Source organism: Eretmochelys imbricata, chromosome 1, assembly GCF_965152235.1.
Source record: "Eretmochelys imbricata isolate rEreImb1 chromosome 1, rEreImb1.hap1, whole genome shotgun sequence".
NCBI lineage: Eukaryota > Metazoa > Chordata > Testudines > Cheloniidae > Eretmochelys > Eretmochelys imbricata.
This window is the reverse complement of record NC_135572.1, coordinates 264834280-264848322: the sequence shown is the minus strand read 5'-3', so window position 1 is coordinate 264848322 and position 14043 is coordinate 264834280. Positions and strand designations below refer to the sequence as shown.

The following is a 14043-nucleotide window of genomic DNA, read 5'->3' as shown; positions in this document are numbered from 1 at the left end:
CTCCCCCCATAAATAACAGTAAAGGGAGATAGCAGAGAGCCCCTCTTCAGAGCCAACTGCCTGCAGGTGGAAGACTCCAGAGGAGGAGAGACAGGACCCTGTGGAGGGGGAAATGACTACATAGTCAGGAGAAATGGAGGGAAAGCGAGGGGGAAATGGGAGGGGGGAAAGGGAAGGGTGGTGCAAACAACAGCACCTCCTGCAAGACCCGCTAGCAAACCTTACACACCAAAGCCCCCTGTTGCACAAAGGAAATTGGCTCTTTCGACCTCAGCTCCCCTTGGGCAGCCGTTTGGATGCTGTGCAGAGTGCTCCATCCTTTCTGGCAAGGGAGTCCCAGGTTTCTGCCTAGCAGCTGCTGTACCTGGGGCAGAGGGGGGGGCCGGCTGGCTGTTGTTGCCAAGGTGCTGTCTGCGTTGCTTGGCGGTGGTGGCTTTATTGTTACTTTATATTTACATCGTGGGGCGTGTTGCCTGCCTGCCTGTCTGCTGCTAGCCCTGGGTGCACCCTGGCCCCAAAGCAGGTTCTATGACTCCAGGGACCAGTGAGCCGCAGCCACGGGTGGGGGAGAAAGCCCGAGTTGCAAGGCGGGGAAAGAAACCACTCTTTCGCACTCCCTGCTTTGTGGGTTGCAGCCGACGGGAGAGAGCCTCCAGGGCCTGTCCACCGGGGCCCGCTCCCACAGGACACAAGCAGGGGCTTCTCTGTGTTATGCAAGTGAGGGGGAGAGGATGTGAGCACCTGCTGAATTCCGAAGATCGTGTCAGGGGCGTTTTGCTGTTTCTCCTCAATGGCTGGGGGTCGCTGGGATGAAACCTGAGGGAGGCGTGCCATGGGCTAAGGGTTGGCGCGGTTGATGGGGGTGGGCACGGAGCTCCGCAAGCCAGCTTCGGGGAAGACTTTGTCACCCTCTTGATGTTTACTCGGGGCCAAATGCAGCTGCGATCGACCAGGCAAATGTCTTCGTGGCGAGGGGGGAGGTGAGAGAAATCGCTCAGGTCGGCTCACAGGACAGGAAAACTGAACTGAGTCTGACCCGCGTTGCTGCACTTTAGGCTTGGCACAAGCCCTGCGCTGTTTGGGTCCGCTTTAGCCACTGCTTAGGGGAGAGCTGCTCAGGGCTTGACCCAGACACCCAGGCGCCCTCTGGGCGCGGGGCTGTGGTTCACCTGTGGAAAAAGGAGTGACTGGCTCCTGCCACGAGCAAATACAGCAAATGGGGACAAGAAGGGGCCAAAGATTCACCCACCCTCCGGCCTCCAGTGAGGTGATGCCCTTGTTAAACAAAAGGACCCCAACACGCACAGGTGCGCTCAGTGGCTTATACCAGAACTAGGCCTGGACTTGGGGCGGGGAGGGGCGTGTTCCCTTAGGAAGCAGCTGAGGAGGAGTCATTGAGAGGATGAACAAAGTTTCTCTGGAAGCCTCTTTCGTCTCTGGGCCCGATGATCCTTCAAAATCTTAGGCAGCGCAGTCACCCCATTGCCTTCAACGGGAAGGAGTGGCGGGGCTGGGCCCCGCAGCTGTGCTGGAAGGCACGACACAGCCCGGCCCTTGGTTTAGGTACTCGACGTGCAGCCAATGTGCCGGCACCTCCCGCACGGATCTGCCCCAGTGTCCCCACGCTTCAGCGCCCCCGGCACCTCCCGCACGGATCTGCCCCAGTGTCCCCACGCTTCAGCGCCCCCGGCACCTCCCGCACGGATCTGCCCCAGTGTCCCCACGCTTCAGCGCCCCCGGCACCTCCCGCACGGATCTGCCTCAGTGTCCCCACGCTTCAGCGCCCCCGGCACCTCCCGCACGGATCTGCCCCAGTGTCCCCACGCTTCAGCGCCCCCGGCACCTCCCGCACGGATCTGCCCCAGTGTCCCCACGCTTCAGCGCCCCCGGCACCTCCCGCACGGATCTGCCCCAGTGTCCCCACGCTTCAGCGCCCCCGGCACCTCCCGCACGGATCTGCCCCCAGTGTCCCCACGCTTCAGCGCCCCCGGCACCTCCCGCACCGATCTGCCCCAGTGTCCCCACGCTTCAGCGCCCCCGGCACCTCCCGCACGGATCTGCCTCAGTGTCCCCACGCTTCAGCGCCCCCGGCACCTCCCGCATGGATCTGCCCCAGTGTCCCCACGCTTCAGCGCCCCCGGCACCTCCCGCACGGATCTGCCCTCAGTGTCCCCACGCTTCAGCGCCCCCGGCACCTCCCGCACGGATCTGCCCCAGTGTCCCCACGCTTCAGCGCCCCCGGCACCTCCCGCACGGATCTGCCCCAGTGTACCCACGCTTCAGCGCCCCCGGCACCTCCCGCACCGATCTGCCCCAGTGTCCCCACGCTTCAGCGCCCCCGGCACCTCCCGCACGGATCTGCCCCAGTGTCCCCACGCTTCAGCGCCCCCGGCACCTCCCGCACGGATCTGCCCCCAGTGTCCCCACGCTTCAGCGCCCCCGGCACCTCCCGCACCGATCTGCCCCAGTGTCCCCACGCTTCAGCGCCCCCGGCACCTCCCGCACGGATCTGCCTCAGTGTCCCCACGCTTCAGCGCCCCCGGCACCTCCCGCATGGATCTGCCCCAGTGTCCCCACGCTTCAGCGCCCCCGGCACCTCCCGCACGGATCTGCCCTCAGTGTCCCCACGCTTCAGCGCCCCCGGCACCTCCCGCACGGATCTGCCCCAGTGCCTGCCCTCGTGCCCCCGGCACCTTGCGTGGCAGAGGAGGGAGGTCGGGTGGATCATTTCTGTGAAGAGCAATGGGCAAGTCGCTTACCATGCAATCCAGACAAACTTCCCGGGCGGCTGGGCCGGCTGCTCCCAGCGGTGACTGAGCAGCGCGGCACAAAGCCTGAGCAGCCTGCGCCCGCAGGACCGCACATCAGCATAGTTACTATGGCACCTCCAGCTTCACCCTGCTGCCCTCGTGTCTGGCGTGTTGGGGGTCAGACCGGGGCTGTGTGTCAGCTACGGGGCTGGGGTGAAGAATTCAGCCCGGGGGCGGGTTAAGACGGGGGGCTCCCAAAGAGCCGAGGGCTGAAAGGTGCCCCGGGGGGGGGGGGGGCCGGAGGGAGAAGCGTCTCCAGCTCAGGCTAAGTTCCATCCGCTCCCCCACCCCAGCTGGCGCGCGGCTTGACGCGGGGCGCCTGCTGCAGTGCCGTGCTCCGCGCCGCCGTGTGGAACCGGGACAGCGCACGTCTGATTTCCCCGCGCTGCACCACTCGCTCTGTCCCGCTGCACCCGGGAGTCTGCCCTTGACACAACTCCTCTACCAGCCTAGATCGGCCCCTGGCGCTGCTCCAACGGGGCTTAGTCTGCAGCCTTCCAGAGAACCACCCCCCCCCCCGCCGCAGCCCCCATCCACACACCGACACGCACGTGCCCCAGAGTGCTTGTTTCCGCGGCCCACTTCGGCTAGCGGCCCTTCCCCCTCGAGAGCGGTCGCTGGCACGGGTCCAGCCGTTCCCGGTGTGCAGTCCCCAGCCGGCGCTGCAGCTTGGGTCATATGCGCAGGAATGATGAGAGAGGCAGTGTTTAATCTTTTCGCACTTGCCTCTCCCTTCACCCAGCGGCAGGATGGCGATGTCGGACCTGCTCAGCGCGGAGGAGATCAAGGCGGCTGTGGGAGCCTTTTCAGGTGAGTGGCTTTTCCTCTCTCCCCATGCGGGGCTGCGGTGCAATTGTGCTCCGCTCGGGGAAGGTCAGAGGAGCCGGCTGGATAAAGCATCCGATGGGGATGGGGAGAAACGTGCAACGTGAGCATGTCGGGCTTATTAAACCCAGGGCTGTGTCCCCTGCAAACTTCCCCGGGACACTGGAGACGTGAAACGCTCCATTCATTCGAAGGAGAAGTAGGTAGCGAAAGCAGACAGACTCGGTTCCTAGGCACGAGATATTTCCAAACGGAACAAAGCTGTAGCCACACTAGGGAAGGATATGCCTGGGGGGGGGGAACAGAGCCTGGGGGACCCCCCGCCCCCCAAATCCTGTCCCCAGCGTTGCAGCGCTCTCGGTTCTTGTTTCACTGGCAGACGCAACTGCTGCGGTCTGTCCTGTTAGGGGTTTTTACTTTTCAGGCTGAAGAGGAGTCGAGAGAGTGGGCTCAGCCTGCTGGGTTGCAGAAGCTTCCCGCAGGACAGATGGCTGCAGTGCGCCTTACTTCAGGCACAGATCGATGCCTCACGTTTCAAACTCCCCCCGTTTCTCTCCGCCAGCGTTCGACAGGTGACCCCCCAAATAAACCGCACGCCGCTGCATCTGCGGCTCGGGCTTCTGCCGAGCAAGCGTCGGGATCTGTGTTCTCGGATGAACACGATCCACGCCCCCCCACCCCCACCCCCAACAAAAACTCCCTTTTCCAGCCTGCAAAGGGGGAAGCCTCTTTCTACTTCCTTCCCCCCACACACAGAGCGCACAGCCGGGAAACTCGACAGCCCGGAGCTGACGGGACATCGGGCCCCGCTCTCTTCGCTGCGGCAGCTGCCTCCATGATTCTAGGACAGCCACAAAGTCCCCGGGCACGTTGCCCCTGGTGGAATTAACTACGGCTCCGGACTCAAGCAGCTCCCACGCGCCCGAACCCCCTTATGTTGCTGTAAACCCAGAGATGCTACTAGGATAAGGATGCTTTGCAAACAGGGCAGCCTACTGCACTTTGATTTCCCCTGACATCTCTCCAGCCCCCACTGTTATAGGGCTCCCTAGGGGTGCAGGTGCTGGTGAGGGAAGAGAGAAGTGGGCCAGATAACCTCATCTTTCCCCCCTACTTGTGCAGCACATGATCTTGCAGGGGCCATGCAGCACAGCAGTCCCCCCGACCCTGCCCCAGAATACAAACTACTTCTGCCTGTCCCTTTGGCTCCTAAAATGCTCCACTTGACATTTTGAAGCCAGGTGTGGGGAATGAGGAAATGGGAGATGTCACCATAAACTAGAGGCAGGTCTTCTCCAGTCAGCCTGCATGGCTGAGCCGGGCAGAACTCTGATTTCCAAAAGGAGAAGTTTTAAAAATATGTTCGGTACAGTCTGACTCCAGTTCAGGTTTCAGGTGAATGCTCTTACTCCTCTTTGGGACATCTGGCAGTGTAGGCACTGGAGAGGAAGGGAGGAGGCCTGGGTTTAATTCCCCAACTCCCTCACTGCCTCTTGGGGTGACCTTGAGTAAGCCACTTCCCCACTTCTGTACAGTGGGGGCACTGTCTCTGGCCCTTTGTCTATTCAGAGTTTAAGCTCTTTGGGGCAGTGACTGCATATTGCTCTGTCTATATACAAGGCCTAGCATAACGGGGCCCTGACCTTGTGGCCTCTAGGGGTAGGATTAAGAAGGCGGGTTCTTTGTGGCAGAGGGAGAGAAAATCAGGAATATCTATACCAATGTGCCTCAGTAACCAGCCTACAACTAACCCAGCCTCACTCCTCTTCTCCTGCAGTTGCTGAATCCTTCTGCTACAAGAAGTTCTTTGAAATCGTGGGGCTGAAAAAGAAGAGCCAGGAAGATGTAAAGAAGGTTTTCCACATTCTTGATAAAGATCAAAGTGGCTTCATTGAGGAAGATGAGTTGAAGTAAGTAGGTCAAGTCCTCCCTCTGTCCTTACATTAAGAGGATGTGTTCATATTTTCATCTGAGTGAAACACACCCTAATACGCAGTCCCATTCAGACTTCTAATTGCCCTGTCTTGGGCAGTGTCCGGTTGTTTGCATGGCTCAGCAGGGGGAGTAAACAGTTAAAAGTAGGATCAAATGTGTGTCGAGAGAAAGGTATCTAACTTTTATGTGAGTGATCTGTAATCTAACTACAACTCCTCCATCTCAAACAATTCCAGGTGAGAGCACTCGTTCTTTCTGTGTGATAAAGAAGGTCGCCAACAGGAGCCAGGCCTTTGGATTCAATTGCATGTGTCAACACCACTGCTCATCATCTCTAAAAACCAGGAACATTAAACCCTACTGACCCAGCCTTCTCTTTGTCCCATGCCTTTTCTTTAGATTTGTACTGAAGGGCTTCACCCCTGATGGCAGAGACCTATCTGATAAAGAAACCAAGGCGCTCCTGGTTGCTGGAGATAAGGATGGCGATGGCAAAATCGGCATTGATGGTAGGTGGCTTCAGGAGGGTCAAATTCTGCCCCTAGTACAGAGGTATAAGCACCATAGGCTTCATTGCCAGTTGTGACCTTGTGGAGGGCAGATTAGGACTTTAGTTACATTTCAGGGCTTGCTAAATTTGTGGTACCTTCCTTGGTGCAGAAGCTGAGTCCCAACACTAGAGGGAGCAGGAATTCATAGAAACCCAGATTTAGCACAGGATGGGAGATAGCAAAGGCACTCACAGGGGGAGGAGGGATAAAGGGCCCCATCCAACCCTCACTGAAGTCAGGGGGAGTATTTCCATTGGTTGCAATGGGCTCAGGATCAGGCCCTCAGAGTTTACAGGAGCTGAATTTGGAGGCAGGGAGAGAGAGACACAGCAAGAGCTGAAGAGCAGCATTTCTCCTTGATTAAAAAAATCCTGTTTCACTTAAGTGAGAACGTGATGCAAGACTTCTGATGGCTTAGCAAAGCAAATTCTTAACATTCAGTGTTGAGTAAGTCCATTGTGCAGCCTCACTGTCTATCCAAGTTCCCACCATATGCATGACACCGACAATCTTCACAGGGAAGATAGGGAAACCTGTCATTTAACTTCATTAACCATCAAGATTATAGCATCAGGCTTACAAGAAAGGGGCACATTTTTGTCCACAACATGGCTAGAAATTTGGAAACCGATATTTTGCTCTTGCTGGCAACTTCTTGTCAAAATAATCTACAGACTGCATTTCTCCCTTTCCCTTTTCTTTTCTCTCCTCCACATTACCGAGGCTCATTGGAACAGATATGAAGTTGTGCAGGTCTGAATGAATCCTTTCCCTCCATTATAAGAAAGGAGGTGGAAGGGGGGTGGTTCTAGCTGGATCATTATGCCAGCTCAGCAGTAGAAAATCACTTTGTAACCTCCCATCATCCTGACAGCCTCTTTGACAGGGTGAAAATTGGAAACATCTCAATTTTAACTTCAGATAGTCCTGTCTTAGTATCATCCATTCTCTTGGATTTATAAAGGTGTGGTCTTCAAATGGTATGCAAAATACAAGTGAAAGTGAGGTTACTTAACATGATCTCACAGTTTATAGGGTAGAAATAGAAGGGACGGCATACAAAATTACCCAATGAGAGAGGTGACAAATAAGATACGCTCAGCTGCCTGACCATGGTACACCAGTAGAACAGTGTCTATGGGCCTATTTCCAGGCTAAATCCTCTTAAGTTCTCAGGCCCTGATATGTCACAGTGACATAGGAGCAAAGCGAGCTGTTGCTGACTACTAGCAGCCGTCTTGAACTCAGGGTTCTAGGTCATAAATCTCAGATACTTTCACATGCTTTATTACTGACCGAGCCTTTCCAGTCCCACTCAAATCAGTGGCTCGGTTCCCAGAGATCTAGACAGGAGAGCAATTTACAGGAATCAAGTCATCTGAAGATCCTCGTAAGGATGCTCATAGTTGGTTGGCCAACGTGATAACTCCACGGCTGCGAAACAGGAGCAATCCCAGTTGAGTTAAAAGAAACCTCTACTTATGACACGTTTCAGACTCATCTTGGCTTATATGAAAGAGAAGGGTGTTGGCATCTCTTAAAATTAATGGTGTGGCCAACATTTAAAAAAAAAAAAAAAAAAAAAAGGGAAGCGATGCCTGCGAGCAGACCTATTCTATGAGAGCAATCTGGAGTATCTCCTCAGCCAAGTCTCCTCTCCCATCAGTTTCGCACCTGTGAAAGTCCACTGAATTCTGTGGAGTTACTGTGGATTTACCCTAGTGTAAGTGCGAAGGGAATCAAGACCCTGATTCTTTTTCCTTGCACACTTCTGGCCAACACCCCCACCAAGCAACATTCCAGAGCTCTCCTCCCTCCCAAGCCTCATTCTACTAGCAAACTGCTGCACCAGTGAGGCGTGGAGCTTGTGGCAATTTACCTGTTGTGAGGGACAGAGCAAAAAGAGCAAGGAGAAATGGTGATAAGCGACATGTTTGAGACACTTTGCCCTGTCTCACAATATGCCTGATTCACCAACCATGAAAGCCTCAGCAGCTGGAACTCCCACAGTTATTTCTTAGCTTTGGTATTTTTCAATTTTGATGCTATATTTTCTGCTACAGAAACACTGGATTTTTTTTTTCTAATAAATGAATTGTCCTCCTTCACCCCGGGTCCATCCCTTGGGTCAAGTTTTCAAACGCCACCTTGATCATTAGCTGACTATGGAGATCCAGCCTTTTGCAGATGATGGTAATGAATTGGATATCCCCTCAGTCTAGTTCCCAGCAGCCCATAACAGTTCTGAGAGATGAAGGATTGGCATTCCTGCCTTCTAAAGATTTATTTGAGCATGCCAGGTCCACCTGTTCCTCAGTTCTTTCATTGTAGGCTTCCATCTTAGCTGTCCTATGGAGCCTCCTTCAGAATCATGTGTCAGATTAGGAATGATCTCTCAGATTTCCTGTTCAGAGCTCATCTCTGCTTCCACACACAATTCAGGAATTATTCCAATAATCTATCTATCCATACTTCTGGCTAAATGGATCAAGATTTATATTTTGGGGCTGGCCTGCCAATCTAGAAGTGTTGAAAACACGGGGCCTACTCCTGCAAGGTGCTGACCTGTCTCTTGAGAGGTACTGAATCCCTTCATCTTTCATTGGATCCAGTCAAAATTGAGGGACCAGAACGACCTCCAAGCCCAGGTCCATGTTACCCAGGAGGGTGACCATCCTCCAGACCTCATCTCCCAGACTGAAGGGGAATGCTACTGAGGCCACAGTCAGTTTCAGGGCAGGTGAGTCTAGCCTTCCACAGTCCCTCAGCTGGAAATCATCATCATCACCACCACCACATGCTCAGATTCCAAGGGCACAAGAGAAAACCAAAAAAAGGAAGGTTTGTACTTGAGGTCATTTTTTGACCTCTTATGTGCTATTGGACAAATAAATCATACCCTTCAGTTCCTCCAGCTGCCTGATGCTGCTAGGCCTGTGATGTCAGAAGCCATGTTCTCCAGGGAAAAGATCGGAAAAAAGAGCCAAACTTTTATTCAGGTAGATCACAATCTTTATCTAGTACATGTATTCAAGCTCCACTCCAGCTGAGGTTCTGGGAATACTTCTAATTCCACCAGTCATTTTCTCAGAACTCTGTCTTGAAATATGTTCAGACTTCAAATCCACTATTTGTTGGCTCAAGTTAAAAAAAACACACACACACACACACACACACACCACTAAAAGAAAAATCAGGAGGGGGTAAAAAATGTTCTGATGAGTTTCTCTTTTGCACTCGTGTGTCCCAAAATAATGTATTACCAGTTTGGAGAGAGAAATGATTAGTCTATAATAAATTCAGAGATTACCTTTGGTAGTTCAATGAAATACCACAGGGTTTGTGCTGGGTCCTCTGCAATGTTCAGGGAAAGTCTGCTGATGGTCCAAAGAGCATTTCAAAATAAAGTGAAAATAAGTTTTACATAATTAGAACTCTGGAATTTGTTTAGAATACTTAAATGTGATATACTGGAAATATAGGAATCATTCACAGACATGTAAAATATAGAGGTTATTCATATACATAATGTATTTTAATAAATAAATAGCTTTGAGCTATGTTGACAATATATAATAATAGCATCAATATAACTATTACTTTAGAAAATATCTGGCTATAGCCATGATTAATGTATTTGCAGATGTGCTGCCAGCCACTGACAGAGCGGAATCCACCTCACTACAAAATTTATATCCAGTGCTTGCCTTCTTCCTTTTAGGTGATGTCTGTTGGGTTCACAAAGGAAACTGACTTTGTGACTAAGGAGTACGGCACAGCTAAAGAGACTGGCCAAGCGGGCACCAACGGGCAGTCTCGGTGGATTGACATATCCTGAATTCCCTCTTTGGCTTCTCAGAAATGGTTTAGCTTCACTGTGAGGTTTTCTGACCCACAATCTGACCCTCTGATTCATTTTGGTTTATAAGCCATTCAATTATTGTAAAAGGTTGTTAATGAAGTTGCCCCTGCTGTCTCGGTGATGCTGTGAACCTCTATAACATGCTTCTTAATTTAAACAAATTTTCTCTTCTCCAGAATTCATAACTTTGGTGGCTGAATCATAAAGCCTTTGACCAATCTGAATCTTCCATCTGCCCTTCACCACCTGATTCCAGCCAACTCCTGCTGACCTCCTTGGCTCCTGTTCTATTTATTTTTGTTATTTTATACTCCCACTCTGTTCTCTGCAGCCCTGTAACTCTGTAATTGTGCTGAAAGATGCTGTTAAAATAAAGGTCACTGATTTTGGCTCTACTTTCTGACTATCACATGTTCCTTCTTTCATTTAGGTTTGGGGTATGTCTGAGAGGAAGGGGATATTTTCTTATGATTTTGCGCTGAAACCATATCTGCTATTGTATCTCTGGTTAGGGTAAGGTGGGAAAGCATTAAAATAATTACTTGGGGGTGAAATATACCTAGAGTGACTCATTCAGTCAACATCCCTGCATTGGGGTAAGACTGATTTCACTCTCCTTAAACCATCTCTGATAGATGGGTGCGTATACAAAGCCTTGACAAATATCTAGCACTGGCAATCACATAAGCTCATTTGGCAGTTTGTTCCTCTGACTTACCTGTTCTTCTAGCTATAAAGCATTTCCTAATATTTAGCCTATATTTTCCCCCGATTCATTTCGGTGATCAAGACACTGCTCCCCAGATGTACCGTTTGTTAAATGTGTCCAGTGCTTAGAGATCTTTGGAGGAAAGGTTCTCCGGAAACATCGGTTGGCATCAGTCATGCAGGGGGATCATTTCACACCACTGAAAATACAAACCTTTCTGGGATGGAGCGCAGCGTGTATTGACTAGCAATACTACACAGCGACTTCGGCCAGGAAGCGAAAAACGATTCACCAGATGAAGGCACAGGAGGAAAAGGAGAAAAAAAAATAAATATACAGCAGAGATTGGGCCACGATGCCAGCGTTAAAACACCTACTTGTGATGAAGAGTATCATGTAAGTGTTACGACTAGTACTAGGTCCTGAGTCACCACCATCACATCATCCAGAACACCACCCTCTAGTACTGTGGACACCAACACCGCTCTGTGAAGCCAGCCCGCACTCCATAGCGCCATTCCCCAGGACATGGCTCCGTGTGGACTCAGCAGGAAGCATACTTATTGAAGTTTGTGTTCCTACAAAAGGAGTCCTCTGCTTTTGCAGAACTACAATGCTAACGGATGGATGGGTGTGAAGAACACATTCATCTTCATGAAGTCTAAGTAAATGAAAATGGAGTAATAAAGCAAGATAGTGTTTGCTAACTTAATGGCTTTTTCTCAGCAGCTGCTGACCTCAAGTGGCAATAAGATGTAATTACACTGAGAGTAATCACGGGGCTCACTAGGCAAGTGTAACACAGACTCATCCTTGGCCAGGATCAAACCTGGGACACCTCTGAAGCGTCAGGTATCTCTACTGCATGAGCTGTGAGAGAGCAGGAAGGCAGCAATATTTCCAACCCCAAGCATTCAAAAACCACGGGTCAGTGCTGCCTCCGTTCCTCCCCGCCCCAAAAAATCATGACATTAGCTTAAAAACCATGCCATTTTTAATAAGTAAAAATGAATTTGGGATCCTTTATATTTGCCTTTTGGTTTTTATGAATCCTAAAGGCTCATTTTCCAGCTTTTCTCTGTAACCATGAGGGTTAGAAACTTACTTTTAAAAAAAAATCGTTGCAGAATAAACCTTCGGTTGCTCACTTGGGCTCTAAAACCCAAAGTTTCATTTAGAACAAAGTTTCTAGCCTGTCTGGTTGTGATGAAAAATGTTCCAAATGTGAATCAAGTATAAATCAATATCCACTTCTGTCTGAACAGCCTGACACAATAAAGTGTGATCATCTACAAATTTCACTATCAAAGTATTGTTGACTATTGCACTGCTGATTTTTTAACATTTAGCTACTGACCTTGCTCTGTAAGCCCAAACTGCGTCCACATTTTTGCAAGGGCCAAAAGCCCCAATTGTTTGCTAGTCAAGTGACAAGAACTCCCAGCACCCTCTCGGCTACTTCTATTATTCAGGTTTCAGAGTAGCAGCCGTGTTAGTCTGTATTCGCAAAAAGAAAAAAGGAGGACTTGTGGCACCTTAGAGACTAATAAACTTATCTGACCATAAGCTTTCGTGCGCTACAGCTCACTTCATTGGATGCATCAAATAAATTGGTTAGTCTCTAAGGTGCCACAAGTCCTCCTTTTCTTTCTATTATTCAGTTACACAGTTTTGATACAAAAGTCTGCAGCATGCTGTAAATAAACATTTGGGGCACTATAAAACAAACAATCAAATTCAATTACAGGGGCTACAGTACTGACTGAATTAACCATTTTCATATTTAATTCAATAAAACCCTCAATTGTTTAATGCATCTAATGCTGACATAGAATTTACAGTGTAGATTGGAGACCATAGGCAGATTTTAGGTCAGCCTTGCAACAGAGTATACATTATACTATGCCTGTTACATACATAAAATATCTACATAGCCCTGTGGTGTAAGATCACATACTGAAAGCCCCTACAACTGTCATGTGCCTATGCAAGGCAGCAGAGTTAAATTCACTCTTAGCTTCATGATTTGCAGATAAAACCTCCCTCTCTGTCCTGAATGTTAAGTCCTCTATAATCTTTTTCCCCTGATCATCAAACGCCAACGAAAGTCATGATGTTGGAGGATAAACCTTAAATAAGCACTACAGCCATTATACATCTTGACAGTGGCTTGGCATGTTTGCAAAAAGACATGGAATTGACACTATGGAAGGAATCTGAATAGGCTTTGGTCCCTAGATTTAAGGAGGTTTAAGATAGGTAAATTACATTCAGCCACATGATGAAAGACTCCACCTGTTTGTGCTCGTTTGTCCTGCTGCCAGGAAAGCATTTGCCTGGGATGGGGGTGCTTCTCCCAATTTTCCCCAGGCTACAAGATATTTTAAAGGATGGGAGAGCAGGTTTTACTCTCCTCTTGCTACCCCATGTGTAGATTATATCTATCTTAAGTATCCATAAAGGCCTTTGTACTATGGAATCTAAGCCCTGACAGGATTCCACTGAGGCCAGGATTGTAACGGATACTGAACAGCAGCAGTCTGTGATGTCTTCATCTGCCTCTGCTGTCCTGGGTGCAACTTGCTACTGGTTCTGCTTCATAAGGATGAGGACATGGGAAACTAACTGAACACTGAAGGCAGTGAGCTTGCACTAGGGTCACTAAGGATACAAGCCAACATGCAGAACCTGGCAATAATGTGCAAGCCAACATGCAGAACCTGGACCAGTTTAACTCCCAGACCCCAGTGGAGTTTATAGGGCCAACAATTAAAGAATGCATTGTTTTATTTGTAAACCATCCACAACTGATATGGAATTTTTTTTTTAAATCACACATTACCTTTTCAGAGTAGAACTCACTTTAAGAACGCCCTCCAACAGGCACTAAACTGTCGTGAACCTCCTGCCCCCCCCCCCCAACGGTTTTAGAAACTTTTCTCCAAAGTAGGGAACAGAGGGAGAGAAGGGAGTTACCTGGTGTCTTTAGCCATGGGCTACTAGCTATCTAATCTGAGACCATTTCATAAACGTAGAAGTGATATAAAGCCAAGTACTAGAAGGCCAATTTGCCATTGTCCAGGCAGCTAAAATGGAAATGCAGGTAGCTGCTTGCAACAATGGGATCAGGAAACCTAGAAATGAAAAGAAGGTGGTGCTTCAAGAAGTAGGTAGGACTGGCCAGCTAAAATGGGAGCTGGAAGACTAAAGGAGTGCACTAAAACCCAAGCAGATGTGAGCTAAAGGGAACAGGAACCTTGACAGCAACCAGAATCAGAATGCTCAACCCTTACAACAAAAGAATGTGGAAGACCTGGGCCTGATTCTCCACTCTCTTACCAATTTTGCACT

At 50.1% G+C, this 14043-nt stretch overlaps 1 protein-coding gene across 1 annotated transcript; it reads left to right on the top strand.

Annotated features, from left to right (window-relative positions):
• The first annotated feature begins 3559 nt into the window (after positions 1–3559).
• On the top strand, positions 3560–10188 carry PVALB (parvalbumin). Its single transcript, XM_077807562.1, has 4 exons — positions 3560–3620; positions 5413–5545; positions 5970–6079; positions 10160–10188. The coding sequence occupies exons 1-4, from the start codon at positions 3560–3562 to the stop codon at positions 10186–10188; spliced, it is 333 nt and encodes a 110-aa protein (XP_077663688.1).
• The last annotated feature ends 3855 nt before the right edge of the window (positions 10189–14043 follow it).